At 46.1% G+C, this 21,272-nt stretch overlaps 1 protein-coding gene across 3 annotated transcripts in view; it reads right to left on the bottom strand.

Annotated features, from left to right (window-relative positions):
- LOC143276320 (ras-specific guanine nucleotide-releasing factor RalGPS1-like) overlaps positions 1–21,272 on the bottom strand; it is a 90,185-nt gene that overhangs the window by 41,867 nt on the left and 27,046 nt on the right. For 2 of the 3 annotated variants that reach the window (XM_076580828.1, XM_076580826.1), the window contains 3 exons: positions 3,506–3,671; positions 1,973–2,086; positions 980–1,030 (listed from right to left, as the gene is read on the bottom strand). In XM_076580828.1, coding sequence (XP_076436943.1) covers positions 980–1,030; positions 1,973–2,086; positions 3,506–3,671 — 331 coding nt within the window. Of the gene's footprint in view, positions 1–979; positions 1,031–1,972; positions 2,087–3,505; positions 3,672–12,904; positions 13,557–21,272 lie in introns of those variants that run through there. The other variant, XM_076580827.1, reaches the window with a different exon arrangement.

The raw sequence follows: 21,272 nt of genomic DNA, 5'->3' as shown, positions 1-21,272 counted from the left end.
ACACACACAAAACACAAAAAAAACAAAGTGGTCTTTTGTGAATAAGGTTTGTTTTTTGTGAACAGTGTTTGTCCTTTTGAAACAGGTTTATCCATTCCGAACAAGGTTTTCCATTCTTAGCGAGATTTCACTGTACGGTAAAAGCACCGTAATTGTGACTGTGTTGTGGTTATGTGATCGTGTTGTGATTGTGAAGTATTCAAACTGTAATCACACGGTGCTGTGAACGCAATGTGATTATGCTGTGATTGTGACATGATTGTGTTGTGATGTGACTGTGTTGTGTTGTGGTTGTGTTGTTATGTGGTTGTGTTGTGGTGTGACTGTGTTGTTATGTGGTTGTGTTGTGGTGTTACTGTGTTGTTATGTGGTTGTGTTGTGGTGTTACTGTGTTATGTGATTGTGTTGTGACTGTTGTGATGTGGTTGTGTTGTGATGTGATTGTGTTGTTATGTGGTTGTGTTGTGGTTGTGATGTGGTTGTGTTATGGTGTGACTGTGTTGTTATGTGGATGTGTTGTGACTGCTGTGATGTGATTGTGTTGTGACTGCTGTGATGTGGTTGTGCTGTGATGTGGTTATGTTGTGGTGTTACGGTGTTGTTATGTGGATGTGTTGTGACTGTTGTGATGTGGTTGTGGTGTGACAAGACTGTGTTGTGTTGTGACTGTGTTGTGACTGTGCTCTGATCAAACAGTGACTGTGCTGTGATTAAACACTGACTGTTATGTCATTAAACACTGATTGTGGTGTCATTAAACACTGACTGTACTGTCATTAAACACTGATTGTGGTGTCATTAAACACTGACTGTACTGTCATTAAACACTGACTGTACTGTCATTAAACACTGACTGTACTGTCATTAAACACTGATTGTGGTGTCATTAAACACTGACTGTGATGTGTTTAACACTGACTGTGTTGTGATTAAACACTGACTGTGCTGTGATTGCATGAACACGGTCGTGGAAGCTCACCTCAGCACGAATGGACTGGAACACCGGCAGGTCCATCAGCGTGATCTGGCTCTGGGCACCAACACAATGAAACACAGACAACAGTAACTTCAGTATGGTATCTTACATTCTAAAACGTTCGTGAGACAAATGGGTAGAATAGAGCCAGAGGTAGGTATGCAGGGGGATGAGGGGTGAGGGGGGGGGGAGAACTGGAAACTGTCAAGGAAAGGATTTGGCTCCATGCCAAACACGAAACGTATTTCAGTGGGAAGTACTTCGGAAACATTGCTCTTTAGAAACTAACCAGGATATGACGTAGTTTAGTGAGAATTACCAGAAAATCAATGTGGTTCTTTAGGATCTGCTAGAAAATGAATGCAGCTTAGTGTGTTATAATGGGATTTGTCAATCGCTCAGTTGGAACTCTCAGAAACTCAATGCGGCTCAATTTTGAGCACCAGATCAGCAATATAGCTCAGAGGGAGGTGGAGAGAAGAGCAGGAAAAGGCAACCCAGTTCAGAAATTTCTTCCTGACAAACACATTATGGTCCATGGGGATCTGCTGAAGACGTTATGCATTGTGAAGTGTGTCCAGTTTGGATAAAACAACTGTTCTCTTCTGTTATTATTGCATCATTTTCATCATCACGACTTTAACAAAAACAGCAGCAGCAACGACGACAATGACGACAACAACAGTAATAATAGTAAAATAATGATATTATTTTCATGACCAACTTCTTCATGATCATAAATGAATGCTATTCTATATCATTCATTACGTTTTTTTTCCTTTGGTTGTTAGTAGCAGCGGCGGCAGCAAAAGCAGCAGTAGTAGTAGCAGTAGTAGTAGTGGTGGTGGTGGTGTGGTGGTGTGGTGGTGGTGGTGTGGTGAAGGTGTGGTGGTGGTGGTGTGGTGGTGGTGAGGGTTTGGTAGTGGAGGTGTGGGGGTGGTGGTGGTGGTGAAGGTATGGTGGTGTTGGTGTGGTGGTGGTGGTGGTGGTCCTCACAGCGAAGTCTTCAGGGGACACCCTGAGCACTTCAAAGAGCACAGCATCGTAGCTCTTGGTACGCGGGATGCTGGAGCGTTTGGTGAGGGACTCCTGGCTGCCCTGACTGCTGCCCTGCACACACACCATACACTGCAACGTCCTCCTGCCCGACTGTCAGTTGTGTGTGTGTGTGTGTGTGTGTGTGTGTGTCCCCGTGTGTGTGCGTGTGTGTGAGTCTGTGTGTGTGTGTGTGTGTGTGTCCCCGTGTGTGAGTCTGTGTGGGTGTGTGTGGGTGGGTGGGTACGCGCGCGCGCGTGCCTGCGTGTGTGTGTGTGTGTGTGTGTGTGTGTGTGTGTGTGTGTGTGTGTGTGTGTGTAAATGTGTGTGTGTCCCCGTGCGTGTGTCCCCGTGTGTGTGTGTGTGTAAATGGTGTGTGTGTGTGTGTGTGTGTGTGTGTGTGTGTGTGTGTGTGTGTGTGTTTCTGTGAGTGAGTGTGTGTGTGTTCCCGATTGTGACCATCAGTTCTGCTTTCCCCTTTCTCGTGGCTGGCTGCTCTCAGACGTGTTGTATTTTCAGACCTTATCGTATCAAACGATGTCTGATATCGACCTCCCTTCTCCTTTATCATGCTGAGTAACACACACACACACACACACACACACACACACACACACACACACACACACACACACACACACACACACACACACATATGACAACAGAGGCGCAAAAGATGTGCTTCATCATCATAATCTATTTATATGCCAGATCAACGTTGTGTTGTGCTCACACAGGTGTTAATACATATTGCAGAGTATTGCATGGTGTTACTTTATGTGTCTTTTATGTGGTAAATTCGGACAGGTCCACCCGGAGGAGTCGAGAGTTCGTCTCCACAGTGCAGCGCCACCCTTTGTATTTTTTTCTGTCACCGGCTTTGTTTCTTTTCCTTCCAAAGTCGATTTTCTACGGAATATTGCTAGGAAAAACCCTTGTTGCTATGTCTTGCTGGCGTTGTTTTGGTTTCGTTTCGGTTGTTTTTTCACGTGCATGTTGCACACGGCACATTGGTTTATCGTCTGATCCGAAAGATTAGCACTCAGAAAACCACCAAAGGTTTAGTGGATACTCCCTTTGTATCAACACGAGGCCACAGCTACACAGCTGTAAGTAACAGCAGGTGTGAGTTGTACAGGGCAGGGGGGAGAACTGTGAGGGACACAGTGTGTGAGTTGTACAGGGCAGGGGGGAGAACTGTTAAGGTCACAGTGTGTCAGCTGTACAGGGCAGGGGGGAGAACTGTGAGGGACACAGTGTGTCAGCTGTACAGGGCAGGGGGGAGAACTGTGAGGGACACAGTGTGTCAGCTGTACAGGGCAGGGGGGAGAACTGTGAGGGACACTGTGTGTCAGCTGTACAGGGCAGGGGGGAGAACTGTTAGGGTCACAGTGTGTCAGCTGTACAGGGCAGGGGGGAGAACTGTGAGGGACACAGTGTGTCAGCTGTACAGGGCAGTGGGGAGAACTGTGAGGGACACAGTGCAGCACTCACCTCAGCCCCCCCAGACAGCATGGCCAGGGCGGAGGCCAGGAAATGGCTGGAGTCCCCCCCACCTGCCCCTCCTTCCCGCTCAGCCCCGCCCTTACACAGCACCCGGGGCTCTGGGTCTTCCGGGGTCAGAACCCGGTGTGGTACGTTCATCTTGCACTCCTCGCACCTGCAACACACACACACACACACACACACACACACACACACACACACAAACGCCCATTCACGCATACACTCACGCACGCTCACGCGCGCGCGCGCGCGCACGCACACACACACACACACACACACACACACACACACACACACACTTCAATTATCTTAATCAATTGCAACAAACAACCCAGTCAAAACAGACACTGCAATCGAAATGCAACCTGTGTGCTCATGTAGTGGGGACTCGCTGTAAACCAGGCGCGAGCACACACACACACACACACACACACACACACACACACCTACCAGTCATAGTGCACAGTGGAGGTGCACTTGGTGCGGACAAAGAGAGAGGAGAGGCAGGGCTCAACGTGGTGCTGCTGGTACATGAACATCTCCCCTCACCTACACATACTGCCTTCACACTCCCTCATACTCCCTCTCCACTCCACTCCGGCATGGCACGTGCAAAGTCACGTGAACGATAACTGATCGTCAGTGCAGGTCTGTTGCCGCTGGTACGTAACCCGCGTCTCCAAGTCAGTCAGATGAGGAAGGGAAAACTGAGCACTGCTTCAGGCATCACTGTGTCCACTTCTTTCCATAGCATCTCTTTCCCCCCCGCGAATTCCTTGTTCAGGCGAATCGAAGTTTGTGCCATGGACGCTGAATAAACCTTTGATCATAATCCACAGCAAGGCAAATGAAAATAGTGTTCAATACACAACCTGCACGTCGTTATTATTGATAAAATTTACTGTGGTTTGTCGCCGACGTGCTGATGTTCAATACCCTCAACGTGTTCTGATAATTTGTTGTTGTGGTGGTTACTGCTGTTGTTGTTTTTGTTATTGTCGCTGTTGTTTTGTTGTTGTTGTTTTTATAACACAGCGACAAATTTATTTGATGGGTTGTTCACTGTTGTTGCTGTTGTTCTTGCTGTTGCCGTTGTTGTTATGCTGTTGTTTATAACTCAACATCCAACTTGTTTCATTGCTGCATTGTTTACAGTCACTCTAGCTGTGAGACCTGACCATTCATACCAACATGATCATCATTTTGTGGTCATTCCCGTCAACGGCGGTCACGTTTTGCTCAGTCCACATGTACTTGTCGCGGGCAGGATGAAAACAGGCGTGGTGGATATAACGTATGTCATGAGTCACACCGTGTGACTGGACTAAACCCGGAACACCGGGTAACGAAAAACACGTGGAAGTATGTACAGGTGAAAAAGACACAATGAGGAAATGGCGCAGATTTGGGAATTGTTGTCCATTCCTTCTTCTGTCTTCCCTCAGTTCATTCCGTCATCGTCGCGGACCGAAAACAATACACCATGTGTGTATGCGATCCCTGACTGTGCCACAGGTGGAGGTTTTCTCAATGTCGTCTCAGTATCATTAATTCGGAGAGAGAAAGAATTCACAATGAATAAACATGACAACATCCTCACACAAACATGAACTGGTTTTCAGACGTTTTCAGAGTGTACTGTGCGCAGTGCACTCCAGGCAGTGCGGTGTGCATTCCCTCGTGTTCAGTGTCAGTGCCTTGCTCAGCGAGGTTTTTACCAGCCATAATCTGCATGACGCCAGCAGTCGCAGAGCGGATTAGCGGTGTGAGGGATTAACGATACGATGCAGTGCACGGATTATCCGGTTTGATTACTGTGTGGGTGAGGGTGGCCTCCCTTGTCTGGGCGTTAGGGTTGGCTGGTTATTGGATGTCGTTCAGCTCTGTTGGCATTGGTGGTGCTGGTGATGCTGACAGGACCTGCTGACTGACAGGTACCTGTTGATGGACCTGCTGACTGACAGGTACCTGTTGATGACGGATCTGATGACTGTTAGGTACCTGTTGATGATGGACCTGCTGACTGACAGGTACCTGTTGATGACGGACCTGCTGACTGACAGGTAGCTGTTGATGACGGACCTGATGACTGGCAGGTACCTGTTGATGATGGACCTGGAGACTGGTAGGTACCTGTTGATGATGGACCTGCTGACTTACAGGTACCTGTTGATGACGGACCTGATGACTGGCAGGTACCTGTTGATGATGGACCTGCTGATTGTCAGGTACCTGTTGATGACGGACCTGATGACTGACAGGAACCTGTTGATGGTGGACCTGCTGACTGTCAGGTACCTGTTGATGACGGACCTGATGACTGACAGGTACCTGTTGATGGTGGACCTGCTGTCAGGTACCTGCTGATGACGGACCTGATGACTGACAGGTACCTGTTGATGATGGACCTGATGACTGACAGGACCTGATAACTGACAGGTACCTGATGATGACAGACGTCTGCCGGGCTGTTTGGTTGGAGCCTGGTTCGGTTTGACGTTGGTCTCTTATCTTGTGTGAGAAGAATTTGACGTTTGATCTTCATCACACAATTTCCTTCTTTCTTTCTTTTTTTCTTTCTTTCCTTTTTGACTCACTTGTGTAAACAAAGTGAGTCTATGTTTTAACCCGGTGTTCGGTTGTGTGTGTGTGTGTGTGTGTGTGTGGTAAACTTTAACATTGACATTTTCTCTGCAAATACTTGGTCAGTTGACACCAAATTAGGCATAAAAATAGGAAAAATTCAGTTCTTTCCAGTCATCTTGTTTAAAACAATATTGCACCTCTGGGATGGGCACATAAAAAAAATGAAGCCTAATTATATGCAAACTGCATTTACTGTTATATTTATATTTATTGTATTCTCTAAACTTGGCACTTTGATCTGATATTCTGACACAACAAGAGCAGTCATTATTATCATTTTTTGTTCAAACAGGAACTTCTTTTGCTAAGCATGGAAGTTTTATTTATTGCAGGGAAATTAATCTGTAATTAATGCTAGGGGACTTAATTTGCTTTAAAATGATCTTTCTCATCTTAAACATTCCATTTTGAAATTATACTCAATACATAAAAAGCTTGTGTGTTTTACTCTCAGTGTACAGGGCTTTCACTATGTTCATTCGCCCAAGTGGTCTTTTTCGGAAAATACTAAAATCAATACGACGAGTGGACTTTACAGATCTGTTGGCTGAGCCCTGAAGGTCATGGGCAAAAATCAATTGCGTACACATATTTATACACATTCAAAGTGCGTGCTCATATTCTTCGCCAACGCGAAGGACGCCATTTTGTTTCAAGTTGTTGACCTGCCCGTTCAATCCTATATTCAATGGACAATACACGATATCATGTGATGGAAAGTTGGAGAAGGAGACCGTTAAATATTTATTCAGAGAAAGATTAGTGAACGCCTCATCACTTACTGGATTATGCCCCAAACTGCCATAAAAATATCCACAGAATCAGTCGGAATTCACAGTTAAAAATTGTAAACCATGCGAGTTAATACCCTTGAACTGATCACGATGAAACGAAAAAATTTCCAGTCTGGACTTTTCTCAAAATGAAGTCCTTTTCACTTCTTACGACGTTTAGAAGTACTTGTACTTGGCTCTACATGTTATTAGTTTAACAAAATACTAAATTTTCATATCAACTTTAAAACTATAAAACTAGAATGAACATAAAAGAGAAATTGAATCGACAGTGTGGTACTACATTCCCGGCGGGTGTAACTAAACTTGTACACCTATCTAGATCTAGTGAAAACGGCTAAATGTTGCAGTGTGATTGCGGGGATAGCCATTAAAAAGAATTTTTTATTGCCCTTAAAGATTTTTTGAATGCCCAAGATACACCAGAATAATATGATTTAAAAAGCGTTCTAACTGCGAATACCGCAATTGATTTATCGCCCTTTAAAAAAAGTATGTTCAAATGTTAAATTTTAGAACGTCAGTTACAGAGCCACGATAGTGTAATGGATAAGGCAGTTTCTTCTCACCCGAACACGCGGGGTTCGAATCTGGTTAGGACTTTTTTTTCTTTTTTTAAACTCGAAGCTTTATGATAACAAATACAGAACACATTTTAACGATTATATATTTTTTTAAAGTGTATCACAAGTGAGTCTTGAAGGCCTTGCCTCTCTTGTTTCTCTTTCTTTCTTTCTCTTTGAATACATTCCTTCTTTCCTGTATTTCTTTTCTAATCTACTTCTTTCTCTCCGTATTGTGTGTCTTTCCCCCTTGTCCATGTGGAGAAATCAAAGACTTCAGCCCGTGCCGCCAAGTCCGGCACACAGGCCCATTGATCAGGGAGAACAACAGGTCAGGCCATAACGCTGTGCAGTCACTGTGCACGAGCAGACAGTACGTCTCCGGTGTGGCTGAACGGCCCGTGGTGTGTGTCTATATCCATTGATACTGGCTGCATGTGTGCAGATTTAAATCTGACACCAATGTCTGTACCATTGTAAGAACGTTAAGAATTGCGTATATACAATACACAAATTATTTTGAACACACACACTAAACATTACTTTCAAGGTATATTGCACATACGCGAATAATTCACACTGAACACAAAGACACATGCTCCAGCACATGCACCCTTAAAGACACCTCCCCCTTACACTTCCCCGTTACACACACACACACACACACACACACACACACACAGGCTAGAAGTGAGCCAACATATAGCAGGCAGAACAGAATAGTACAGGCTGTCTGTCTGACCATTGCACTAGCTTCATGTCTTTACTTCAGGGACATTCCTTCAATATGAGCTTATTGTGACTGTCTTCATTTATCTAATTCTTTCTTTCCTTAGTGGAAAGAAAACAACAAATCGCATGCGTCTTTTACTGCCAGCATTAGTTAAATCAATGGTCAACTGTCAGCATCAAATACATCAATTGTTAACTGTCAGCATCGAATACATCACTGGTTAACTGCAAGGGGGAGGGGGGAGAGGCAGGGGCCACACAGAGGACGTCACTGCATGTATCGGATTGATAATGAATAATCAGTGCTGTGGATCCACGTTGACTTCACTGCATTGTACCATATGGTACAATGCTGCCAAGCCATGGAGCCTCTCACTGCGTAAAGGAAAGGTTGCTGAAACGGTCACATTCACTGTAGCCAACCAAGCCATTCCAACGGTGTCAGATGAATCAGTCAAGAGCCTTGCAAGATGGTATGATGAGTCCCTGGAAGACACAAAAAGATGAAAGAAAACCAAGCAGACAGCAGAAGAAGGCCTGCATATCATAGACCAGTGTGACCTTCCTGGCAAATTCAAAGTGTGGTGCCTACAGTCCATGCTGATACCAAAGTTCCTGTGGCCTTTCCTGATGTATGTATATCAGCTGCAGCACAGCCGAGTCGATTGGGTAAAAAATCAACAAGTACACACGCAGATAGTTTGGTGTCCCACCTGGTCTCACTGACGTGGCACTCTACTGTTGTCAAGCAAAGCTGAGGCTACCTCTGAAGTCCCTTGTTGAAGGATACAAGGTAGGGAAGGCAAGATTTCTCAGCATGCTCGAAGACACAGGTGACAGTATTGTGAGATCCAACCAACCCAAGCTGAAGACTGGCAGAAAATGGAAAGTTTGTGCAGCGAAAGAAGCCTTAAGACGAAGAAAATAATAGGACATACCCAAACCAACAGACAGGGCCTGGGACCGACAAAGATGGAATGGTGGTCCAAAGCAAGGGGGAAAGCAACAAGAGACATGGTTATACAGGAGATCAAGGAGGAAGAAGATGATAAAAGAGTCCAGAAGGCAGTCCAGCAAGGCCAGTGGACAACAGGGGAAAATGCACTCCAAAGGAGACTCAGCTGGAGCGACATGTAGAACATGGCCCCTCTGAGGATCAGCTTCATCCTAAGATCTGTGTATGACCTCCTTCCCTCGAATACAAACTTGGTGAAATGGGGGAAAGAAGATGACCCTGCGTGCCCACTCTGCCGTGGCAAACAAACAGTGGAACATGTCCTCAGCTCATGAAAAGTGGCGTTGATCCAAGGACGGTACACGTGGAGGCACAACCAAGTGCTAAAAGAAATTGCACACGTGGTGAGCACTGTCCAAGGAGCACCAACCCAACCAGAAGTTCCAGCAGAGTTAAGCTCAGCAGAAGGCAATAAAGTCTGGCCAGGAACAGCGTCCAAAGTTTCCAAAGCATGGAAACGTGGGCTGCTTGATGGTGCCGAAGATAGGAAATACACAGTTGACCTACCAGAGGGGAAGAAACACCCGGAAATCATCACCAAGAGCGGCATGAGACCTGACATAGTACTCCACTCCAAAGCAACAAAACAAGCGATTCTGACTGAGCTCACTGTGCCATACGAAAGCAGAATGGAGGAAACCTACATCTACAAGACCGAAAATTATGCTAGTCTAGCCAGCAGCCTGAGAGAATCTGGCTTCCAAGCCAAAGTCCTCGCCATAGAGATTGGTGCAAGAGGGTTTGTGGGCGATCTGCCTACAGCCTCATGAAACAGCTGTCGATTTCTGGCAGAGAAAGGATATGGGCTCTCAAGGCAATGGCAGAAGCAGCAGAAAAGAGTTCCAGCTGGATCTGGTCAAGGAGGAATGAAAGTAAATTTCCCTACTCAAACTAGGCGTACAATGGCTCAGTGGTTAAAACGTCTGCTAGAAAAGGTGATTCACTCCTGAATTGGTGACTACCCTGGAGGCGTGGGATTGAACCTGCGGAGGACCAGGAAAAAAAGAGGGAAAAAAAAGAAAAGGTGGCAATACAAGGGCACCCAGGAGTCATGACCTGGGTGCGGCCCCTTTAGAGTGTAAGGAGTTAAGGGCCGAAACACTTGACTGAGGGGGTTTCTTCTCTGAAGACCTTGTACTGTCCAGCTCTCTCTAGAGTTTCTTATCACTGGAACATGTTGCAGTTGTTCCCAAACTGGAGGGGGAACCCAGGAAACGTTGAGTTGTTCTGACTTAAGTTCTGTTCACTCCAACAGACACACAGGACCTTGTCCCCAAAGTCCATGAGCCAGATGATAGACCACTTGTGTTTTCGCCATACTGTGCTTCTTGTTGCAACATGTGGTCATGGATGGGCTCCTCCAAACGAAATGAAGCCACTATGCCAACTGTTTTGCTTTGGTTTAGGTTTTTAAGATGGGCACCAGAAGTTATCCAGACTAATGTCGTCCTGTGGGCATCACTGACGTTGTGTGCCAAAGTCTCCTGTCACAATGAATGGACACTAACCAGATGATAGATCAAGGTTCCCTGTGCAGCATGCACGTAGCGCACATGAAAGAACCCACTGTAATAAAAGGGTTGTCTGTGGCAAAACCAATCCACTTTGATAGTAAAACAAATACATTTGTAGACAACAAAACAAAAAAGTATATAATAATATAAAATAAGTACTGTGTCGACTACCAGGGCAGAGCAGCTCAAATTCTGCACACACACATTTCTGTTATGATTTTTTTTTTTTTAATAATCATAATTTTTTTTTTTTTAAACCTATATAATAGTGGCAGTTTTGTGATGACAGGTTGGGGACTTTAAGCCAAAAGCACGTGAAACAAATATGTTTTAAGTTATGAAGAATTTTGCTGACAGGACTGACAATACGAATACATTTTTAGTAGAAGCTTCTGATTCCATCCGGGAAAAACATCCGTTCCACGGAAGCAAGGATTTGTTGGGTCTGTTTTTCAACGTACTGAAATAGGTGGAAGACTCTTTGCCCAGTCACACACAAAGAGTCAGCAGATAACACTCAAACTGCAAGGCAGTTATCAGTGGTGCACCTACAGACAGTGTCCTGTTCCTCTTCGCTTCTTTCACATATGTCCATCATAAGCTTTTCAAATACCTACCAAATTCTTTCCGATGATACAGAGTTATAGAACTCTCAACAAAAGCGTAATATTCAAAATGACTGATTTTATCACAAGAATGATGTGGCAGTGTTGTTATAGTGTTATTTCAAAGAACACTTTGTAGGGATTCAGGAATAAAAGTTTAAATTCCAAAGCTGACAAGGGTTCAGTGTCAAGAGAAAAATCAAACGTTTATTTCGATTTAAAGTTTGGTGCACACGTCAAAAGAATACTACAAAAAAGAGGCAAGGAAAACACAGGGTATGACGTGCTTCTCGAACGAAAGGGCCATTTGTGCACAGCATACAACACTGTTAAGATTTCATCTACGATATGCAAATACTGGACGGACTTTGTGGAGACAATCGGCTGCTATAGAACATACACAGAGAGGATGGGGCAATAATAATGATAATAATCATCATCATAATCATAATAATATATACATAGTTGTTGGGATGGGATGCTGGAGACAGCGAGTGAGCGAGAGACAAACAGACAGAGAGACAGACAGACAGACGAGTTGACAAACAGAGATATCGAGGTTTGCATCTTTGGGGTTTGAAACTGTGATTAAAAAAAAATAATAATAATAATAATAATAATAAATAATAATATTTGTCATGCGCATACCACTTTATAATTGTGAAGTGGTAGGAATAAATCTTGCACTCGATTTCCAAGGTCAAATTCAAAATAAACGCACATAGACTTGACACATTTTAGCACACGTCTTGTCGTTCTTCAAGGACGCATGTCGTTGACTATACTTCATTGAACGCTGAAAGAGGTAAAACCCAGACAGGCAGACAGCAGAAGCCAGCACAGTCAGCCTGCAGTGACATCGATCACACCAACCACCATAACTAGGCCAGTCCTGCCTCTAACATCACAACTAGGCCAGTCCTGCCTCTAACATCACAACTAGGCCAGTCCTGCCTCTAACAGCACAACTATGTCAGTTCTGCCTCTCTAACGTGACTCACATCATGTGCCCAGCTCAGTCACCGAGTCCTGAATATCAAAGTTATGATGTGAAACTGACATTGCAGTAATGAGTTTTATGTTATCCGATGGGTGACGTTCGTTCTGTCTGCACAACACTCCGTCTGTGATGAGCTGAGCCTTAATGAATGTGATTCGTGTATCTAATTATCATTAGCCACGCACAATCGAATCATTGGTTATTCATTACACTGAATTAGATGCATGAAAACTTTGTTTTCTCGAGATTTTCACATATATTTAAGACCGCAGCACAGTCTTGAACGTATGGATAAACATTTGTCAGTTGTACTTACCTCTCGTCCAGTGTACACAGAGACTATCATTCTTGCATGAAGGACTTCAATTAAAAGAGAAAATTGCATCATCACCAATTCCACCACCATGATCATCATCATAGCATACTCACTGGACGCCCTGAGCCACAGACGGTGAAGCAGCGAAGTGAACACAGCCATGGAGTACTAACAGCCATTGAACAGCACTGGAGGTACTTACCACTGATCGCCTCTTCAGCACTGCTCCACTTCCTGGCCCCGCCGTCACTGCACGCTCATGTCTCGCGGTCGGCCATTGCACACACGACCCGGCACAGGAACTGGGGCAAAAGTCACACCAATGACCCCTGGCAACAGCTTGGCAGCAAGGACTGCAGCCTTCAGAACCTGAGTGTAATCATCAGGGAAATGACCGCCCGGCGAGGTGTGTGACCGACACGCAGGTCGTCAGCGCTTTGCAGCACACCGAAAGTGAACAATGCCATCAGTACTTCACGCACACCACTTGAAATATCGCAGGTAATGTGAGAGGGGTATAAAACACGGACCCCATGCAATCTGCTGCCATTGTGGACCTCATCTAGACGCCAAAACAGTCACTGCAGGAGTGGTGCATCGCACTGTGACTCGCTGTCACTGCTGCAGCGGAGTTCAGCTTCACACCAGGCACGAAAAGCGCCTCGGTGTTCTCCACTTGTGGGGATTCCAGCCAGCCAGTGGAGAGCTGCGGAATTGATTTTCATTATTTAGACGCGGGCGGCGGGCAGACAGTTTCAACAGGGGAGTGGAGGGCGAAAGAAGGAAAGCATCGATCAGCTGCCGTCAGCACTCTGCTATCTACAGGCCTGTGGCTGATCGCCAGGCACGTGATACAGAGGTCGGGTCTGGGCGTGTGGCTCTCAGAGGGGAGAGGGGGCCGGGGAGAGGGTTGGGGGGGGGGGGGGTGACTGCACACTGTCACAGGCAGGATATGACTGCACGTGGATGTAGATACAGGGTATGAATACTTTATTAATTGCCTATAAACGTGGATGCAGAAAGTGATTCATATCCATGCATATACAGGCTGTGACTGTCTGTTGGTGAAGATACAGGATATGACTGTTGGTGAAGATATAGGCTGTGACTGTCTGTTGGTGAAGATGCAGGATATGACTGTTGGTGAAGATACAGGCTGTGACTGTTGGTGAATACAGGCTGTGACTGTTGGTGAAGATAGCTGATGTGACTGTCTGTTGGTGAAGATAACTGATGTGACTGTCTGTTGGTGAAGATAGCTGATGTGACTGTTGGTGAAGATACAGGCTGCGACTGAAAAGTGATGTAATGCAGGATGTGACAGCATGAATGTGGACAGAGGATATGATCGTACGGTAGCAATAGATACAGGATATGATGTGTAGTGATGCAGATACAGGACGTGATGTATAGTGATGTAGATACAGGATGTGATTATAGTGATGTAGGCATAGGGAGTGATGTATAGTAATGTAGATACAGGGTGTGATGTGTAGTGATTGAAATACAGGATGCAATAGAATAAAATAGAATAGAATAAATCTATATTACCAAGTGTACTGAGCTCACAAGGAATATTGGGGAGGGTGGGGGTAGGGGGGTAGTACATAAAAAGGTACAAACATGAATCGAAAATCATACACAAACAAAAATACAGTAGAATTTAGGATACATACACGTGCATATCAGTACAAAATTTCGTGCACACTCACACATTATTTGAACAGAAGCTGCATATTACATGTGGATGGGGCCTGTGACTAGATCTTCAGGTAAATGGTTGTTAATTGCACTATTCTATTTAATCATACTGGATTTGTTCGAGAGGCGGGGCATTGGCTGCTTTGGAGAAAAAGCTATTGGCAAAGCCATTGGTTTCCGTCCTTATACTTATGTACCGTTGACCAGGGGGGAGCATCTCGAAAATCCCAAAAGCTGGATGTGATTCATCCTGGCTGATTGATTTTTTTTTTTTTTTTTTTTTTTTTTTAGTAGCCGCTTATGATATATGTCGTCTAGAAAAGGTAAATCAGTCCCGGTAATCTTGGTGGCAGTTTAACGATTCTGTTCAGGGCTGCGACTTCTGCCATAGAAATGTTTCCATACTAAACAGTAATAGCGAAGGTTAGCACACTTTAAATGACTGCTCGGTAGAAATCCACCATGATTTCTTTTTTTAATTCCGAACTTTTTGAGGCGCCGAAGAAAGAACAGTCGTCGTTGTGCTTTCTTAACATTTTTTTCCGTATTTTTCTCCCATATCAAATTGGAAATGATCAGCCCGAGAAATTTAAATTCGCTGATGATCTCTACTTGCTTGTCTTTAATGACAAGTGGTAAGGGGTCAGATCTGGTCTTCCTGAAATCTAAAATTAATTCTTTTGTTTCTGATACGTTGAGTTCTAAGTTGTTTTGATCACACCAGCTGACAAGTTCCAGTATTTCTTCCCTATATTTTGACTCAGCACTGTTCGTAATCAGCCCTTCTGTGGTTCGTCCGTCGGGATCGACGAGGACCATCTAGTCATCCTAGGGGTGGGTGGGTTGGGCTCTGTGGGTGCGCAGATGACTGATCAGGTCAATCCGCGCCCGGAAGGTTCTGACGCAGTGTGGACAAGGGATGGTGGCGGCTGTCGGGGACTTGCTGGCACTGCTTTTCCTGGCCTGTCTGCGTTGCTCTGCTGCAGCGATTCTGTTGGCCTCACAGGATTTGGCGCCTTTGTGGACAGCTGAACGCCACTTCGGTCTGTCCATTGCATTCAGCTCCGATGTGTCGTGGCTGATGTTGAAGGCCTTCAGAGAAGCTTTCAGAGTGTCTTTGAAGCGCTTCTTTTGGCCTCCATGGGAGCGCTTGCCATGTTGGAGTTCGCCGTACAGCAGTTTCTTGGGGAGCTGGTGGTCTGGCATGCGAACTACATGGCCTGCCCAGCGCAGCTGGGCCTGCATCAAGATGGTGTAGATGCTGGGCAAGTTTGCACGAGTGAGCACCTCTGTGTCAGGGATCTTCTCTTGCCACTTTATGCCGAGAAGTTTTCTGAGGCTGGTGGTGTGGAAGTGGTTCAGCTTTTTGGCGTGGCGTTTGTAGACCGTCCATGATTCACATCCATAGAGCAGTGTAGTGAGAACTATGGCCTTGTATACTTTGAGCTTCGTCTCCAGGGTGATGCCTCTCCTGTTCCAAACGTTCTTATGGAGTCTGCCGAAGGCAGCGCTGGCTTTGGCGAGTCTGACATTCACCTCGTCGTCGATGACAACTGTGCGAGAGAGTGTACTGCCCAGGTATGTGAACTTGTCCACCGCGTTCAGTCGTTGCCCGTTGATGAAGATGTTTGGTTCAACGTAAGGCTTTCCTGGAGCTGGCTGGTGCATCACCTCAGTCTTCTTTGTGCTGATTGTGAGGCCAAAGTTGTCACAGGCAGCAGAGAACTTGTCGACACTGTATTGCATGTCAGCTTCGGAGGCAGCGTTGAGAGCGCAGTCATCAGCAAACAGGAAGTCGTTGACGGTGTCTGTCCTTATCTTGGTTTTTGCTTGAAGCCTCCTGAGGTTAAAGAGTGAGCCATCTGTGCGGTACCTGATGCCAATGCCTACGTCAGCGTCTCTGAAGGCATCTGTCAGCATTGCTGAAAACATGAGACTGAACAGGGTGGGGGCAAGAACACACCTTTGCTTGACTCCGTTGGAGACAGGGAATGGTTCTGAAGTCTCTCCGTTGTCTTGAACTCGGGCCAGCATCCCATCGTGTAGTTGCCGTATGATGGTGATGAACTTTCTGGGACACCCGTACTTCACCATGATTCTCCAAAGGCCATCTCTGCTAACAGTATCGAAGGCCTTGGTCAGATGGACATAGGTGGAGTAAAGGTCGGCGTTCTGGTCCTGACACTTCTCCTGGAGCTGCCTGGCAGCAAACACCATGTCGATAGTCCCGCGTTCTTTCCGGAAGCCACACTGGATCTCTGGTAGGAGACCTTGCTCAAGGTGCGCTATGAGACGGTTGAGTAGCACTCTGGCCAGAGTTTTGCCTGCGACAGACAGCAGGAATATTCCACGATGGTTGTCACAGGCCTGACGATTTCCTTTGCGCTTGTACAGGTGTATGATGGAAGCGTCTTTGAAGTCCTGTGGAACTGCCTCATGCTGCCAGATGAGCTGGAACAGCTGATAAAGCTTCTCAGTCAGCGCCATACCACCTTCTTTGTAGACCTCAGCTGGAATGGAGTCTGAGCCAGGGGCTTTGCCATTGGATAGCAGACGGATATCTTTCTGGGTCTCCTCCAAAGTTGGAATAGCATCCAACGACTCACTGACTGGCACCTGGGGGAGTCGGTCGATGGCTTCATCATTGATGGTGGACGGGCGGTTCAGTACGCTGTCAAAGTGTTCAGCCCATCTCTCAAGGATCCCGTCCTTGTCAGTGATCAGGGTAGAACCATCAGCACTGAGGAGTGGAGCAGATCCGGAGGTGGTGGGACCGTAGACTTCTTTCAGGCCGTTATAGAAGTTCTTCATGTCGTTCCTGTCTGCAAAGCCCTGGATCTCATCAGCTTTGTCGCTCAACCAGGAATCCTGCATCTGCCGCAGCTTCAGCTGGATGGTGCTGCGTGCGCTCTTCAGTATGTCTTTCTTTGACTGTGACATGGGATCTTCAATGTGGGCTCTGTAGGCTTGGCGTTTGTCTTCTAGCAGCTGCTTGATCTCAGTGCAGTTCTCATCAAACCAGTCTTTGTGCTTCCTGACAGAAGGCCCCAGGCACTCCATGGCAGTGTTGTACACCGTCTCATGCAATGCGCCCCATGCTGCCTCCACATTCTGGTTGTCCAGCACGGTGGACTCAAGGCGTTCCTCCAGGGTGTCAACAAAGCTCTGCTTGATGTTGCCTAGCTCCAGCTTGTTGACATTCAGGCGTTTGAGTGCTTTCATGCCCTGAGGCCGTCTCTTGGGCTGAATTCGGAGGTTGAGCTTGGAGACGATAAGGCGGTGGTCTGTCCAGCACGGCGCCGCACATGGCCCTCGTGACTCATACGTCCTGCCTGTCCCTCTTCCTGACGATGACAAAGTCGATGAGATGCCAATGCCCAGAGCGAGGATGCATCCATGACGTCCTGTTACGGGTAGGGAGGCAGAAGATGGTGTTTGTGATAAGAAGGTCGTGCTCGGCACGTCTGGAGAAGTAGCTGGCCATTGCTGTTACAGTTACCAACCCCATGCTTCCTAATCACGCCTTCCCAGGAGGTGCTGTCACAACCAACTCTCGCGTTAAAGTCACCAAGAATGATGAGCTTGTCTGCGTTGGGAACAGTGGTGATGACAGCGTTAAGGTCCTTGTAGAACTTGTCCTTGATCTCATCTGGGTTGGTCATGGTGGGCGCGTAGGCGCTGACAATGGTGGTAAACTTCTTCCCGTTGCATAAAGGCGACCACTCCAAAAGAAGGTGTAGCCTGCGACTCGCTCACAGAGTTCGCCTTCTTCTGCCAGTCTGGTCTCACTTAAGGCAACGATGTCGATGTTGTACCTGGCTAATTCACTCGCAATGAGCGCTGTGCGTCTCTGTGGTCTGGCTGAGTTGCCTCTGTCCAGAAGCGTACGCACGTTCCATGTGGCAATGGTCAATGGGGTGCTCCTTGTTTTCTTCTTTCTTTCCTTTGTGTGTCGACCGCTTGAGTAGGGTCCCCGTCAGCCGCGGTATGCTGACTAGGGTGGTGTGGAGCAGGCAATGTTTAGGGCACCTTTTCTAGCCCCTTCCTCATGCCATGGAGGTGAGCAGTGCTGTCCTGAAGAGTGCTGCTCAGTCGCTCAGGGGGCTGCCGATCTCCACCGCTGCTCCAGTCGGTGAAAAACGACCCTATGGCCTGAGCCGCCTGTGTGCAGGTCCGCGGCTACGACTGCCAGTGTACCCACACCTGTCGCTTCGTCGCTCGCCTGTCGCCACAGGGCTTGGGGAAAATGATGGTATGGGATGAAGGATGACTGATGACTTGCGCGATGACTTTGTTTATAGTGAGGAGTTGCGCACCGTCGACCTCACTCTCTTGTCCGAGACCGTCTGTAAGACGAGGTCAAGACGACTGGAGATGGAAACGGATGCAGCGGATGACCAGGATGTCCTATGTGCCTCATCCTGCCCTCAGCACTCCACAGTGCTCTGCTGCAACTGCCTTCCTCTCCATTGAACCATGAAGGTTTCTTCCACAGAGCCCGCCGGATCCAGTCTTCACATGCTTGGGTAGACAAGCCCTAACTCACCGAGGGTTTGAGACCCGTCGGCCACCCTCACCTAGTTTAGCCAACCTGTCAAAGCCGTTGCCCGGGGGTTGGGCGCTGCCGCATGCTAGCAGCTTCTAGGACCCATAGGTGAGAGCTGGGTGCTGGTGGGGACCAACAGAGGACGAACCACTCCCGGAAGAGCGTGACAAGCCCCCCCTCTAGAGGTACTACCCCTCCCGTGCACCCCCTAACCTTCTAGAGTAGTACCGTCGGCAAACTTGACCATGTTGCTATATTCATTTTGAGTTGCACAGTCATGAGTGAATAGTGAGTAAAACGGTGGGGATAGAACACATTCCTGTGGGATGCCTATGTTGAGAATGCATTTGGAGGAGGTGAGGTCACCAACTTTAACGAATTATGGTCTGCATCTTAGAAAATCTAGGATCCATGCACAAATTGATTCAGACACCTAGAGGTCTTTCAATTTGAAATATAGTTTTGATGGTACTATTGTGTTGAACACAGAGCTGTAGTCAATGAATAGGATCCTAGCATAGCTGTTAGGATTTTCGAGATGTCTGAGGACGTGGTAGAGACCTAGTTAATGGCATCTTCAACTGATCTGTTATCTCTGTAGGCAAACTGAAAGGGATCAAAAGATGGGTGATTGCAGGTTTTTAGGAATTGCAGAATCAAGCGTTCAAATGTTTTCATGACGACTGATGTAAAGGCTTCGAGACGATAATCATTAAGACAACTAGGCTGTGATTTATTTGGAACAGAAATGATTGTTGATTTCTTGAAGCAGTGTGGCACCGCACATGACTGAAGGGACATGTTGAATATGTCAGTGAAAACGCTAGATAGTTGGACTGCACACTTCCTCAACAAGCCTGGTCAGATGTTGTCAGGGCCAGTGGCTTTTCGCATTTTCAGACGACTTAAGTGGCGTATGTCTTCATTCTCTTGGACTATGAAAGGGGGAGTGGGGGTGATTTGGGGTGCAACCACGTCAGAAGTAGACAATGGTTTGTCAAATCTGGAGTAGAATGTGTTGAGTTTGTCCGGAAGAGTTCTGTCAGTGCTGTTGACTGTCTGGTGGGTCATTTTGTAATCAGTGATGTTCTGCAGTCCGGTCCACACATTCCTGGAGTTGTTTGCAGACAAGTTTTCTTCTATTTTTTTCCTATATAAAAACTGTCCCTTCTTAATGCATTTTTCAATACTTCTTTTTACGTTATATTATTATTCTGGACTGTTCTATCATCAGTTTCACGAATAGCTCTCTCTCTTTCCTATGTTTTTGCCAACAGCCCCGTTATACCAAATTTTGTCGTTTGAAAATATTTTGATATTTTTTTGTTGGAATGCACACTTTAATTATAGTGATGCAGGCATGGGGAGTGATGTATAGTGATGCGGATACAGGACATGATCATAGTGATGTAGATACAGGATGTAATTGAGTAATGAAGGCATGGGAAGTGATATATTGTGATGTAGATACAGGATGTATGTAATTAGAGTAATGAAGGCAATGGGAAGTGATATATAGTGATGTAGATACAGGACCTGATTGTGGTGATGTAGATACAGGATGTGAATGGGAAGTGATGGGTAGTGATGTAGATACATGACGTGATGTATAGTGATGGAGATACATGACGTGATGTAAAGCGATGTAGATACAGGGTGTAACTATAGTGATGTAGATACATGACGTGATGTATAGTGATGTAGATACAGGATGTAATTATAGTGATGTAGATACAGGATGTAATTATAGTGATGTAGATACAGGGTGTAACTATAGTGATGTAGATACAGGATGTAATTATAGTGATGTAGATACAGGATGTAATTATAGTGATGTAGATACATGACGTGATGTAGGTACAGGATGTAATTATAGTGATGCAGGCATAGGGACTGATGCATAGTGATGTAGATACAGGATGTGATTATAGTGATGCAGATAAAGGACGTGATGTAAAGTGATGTAGATACAGGATTTGATGTATAGTGATGCAGATAAAGGACATGATGCATAGTGATGTAGAAACAGGACCTGATGTATAGTGATGTAGATACAGGATTTGATGTATAGTGATGCAGATACAGGACGTGGTGTCACTTGAATGGAGAATACGTTTAGCATTTAAAGACATAAAAAGTTGATGCAGGCAAACAAACAAACAAGCAGAGCAACACAATGTTTGTTGAAACACAAAGTGAACAAATCGACACACACACCTCAACATTGTGGCGGTCTTGTGCACAGTATGAGGTGACCCGACATCATCATCATCGACATCGTCATCATCATCATCGACATCATCGACATTATCATCGTCGTCGT

This window comes from Babylonia areolata, chromosome 31, assembly GCF_041734735.1.
Source record: "Babylonia areolata isolate BAREFJ2019XMU chromosome 31, ASM4173473v1, whole genome shotgun sequence".
In the NCBI taxonomy this organism is placed as follows: Eukaryota; Metazoa; Mollusca; class Gastropoda; order Neogastropoda; family Buccinidae; genus Babylonia; species Babylonia areolata.
This window is presented reverse-complemented; position numbering and strand designations above follow the sequence as displayed.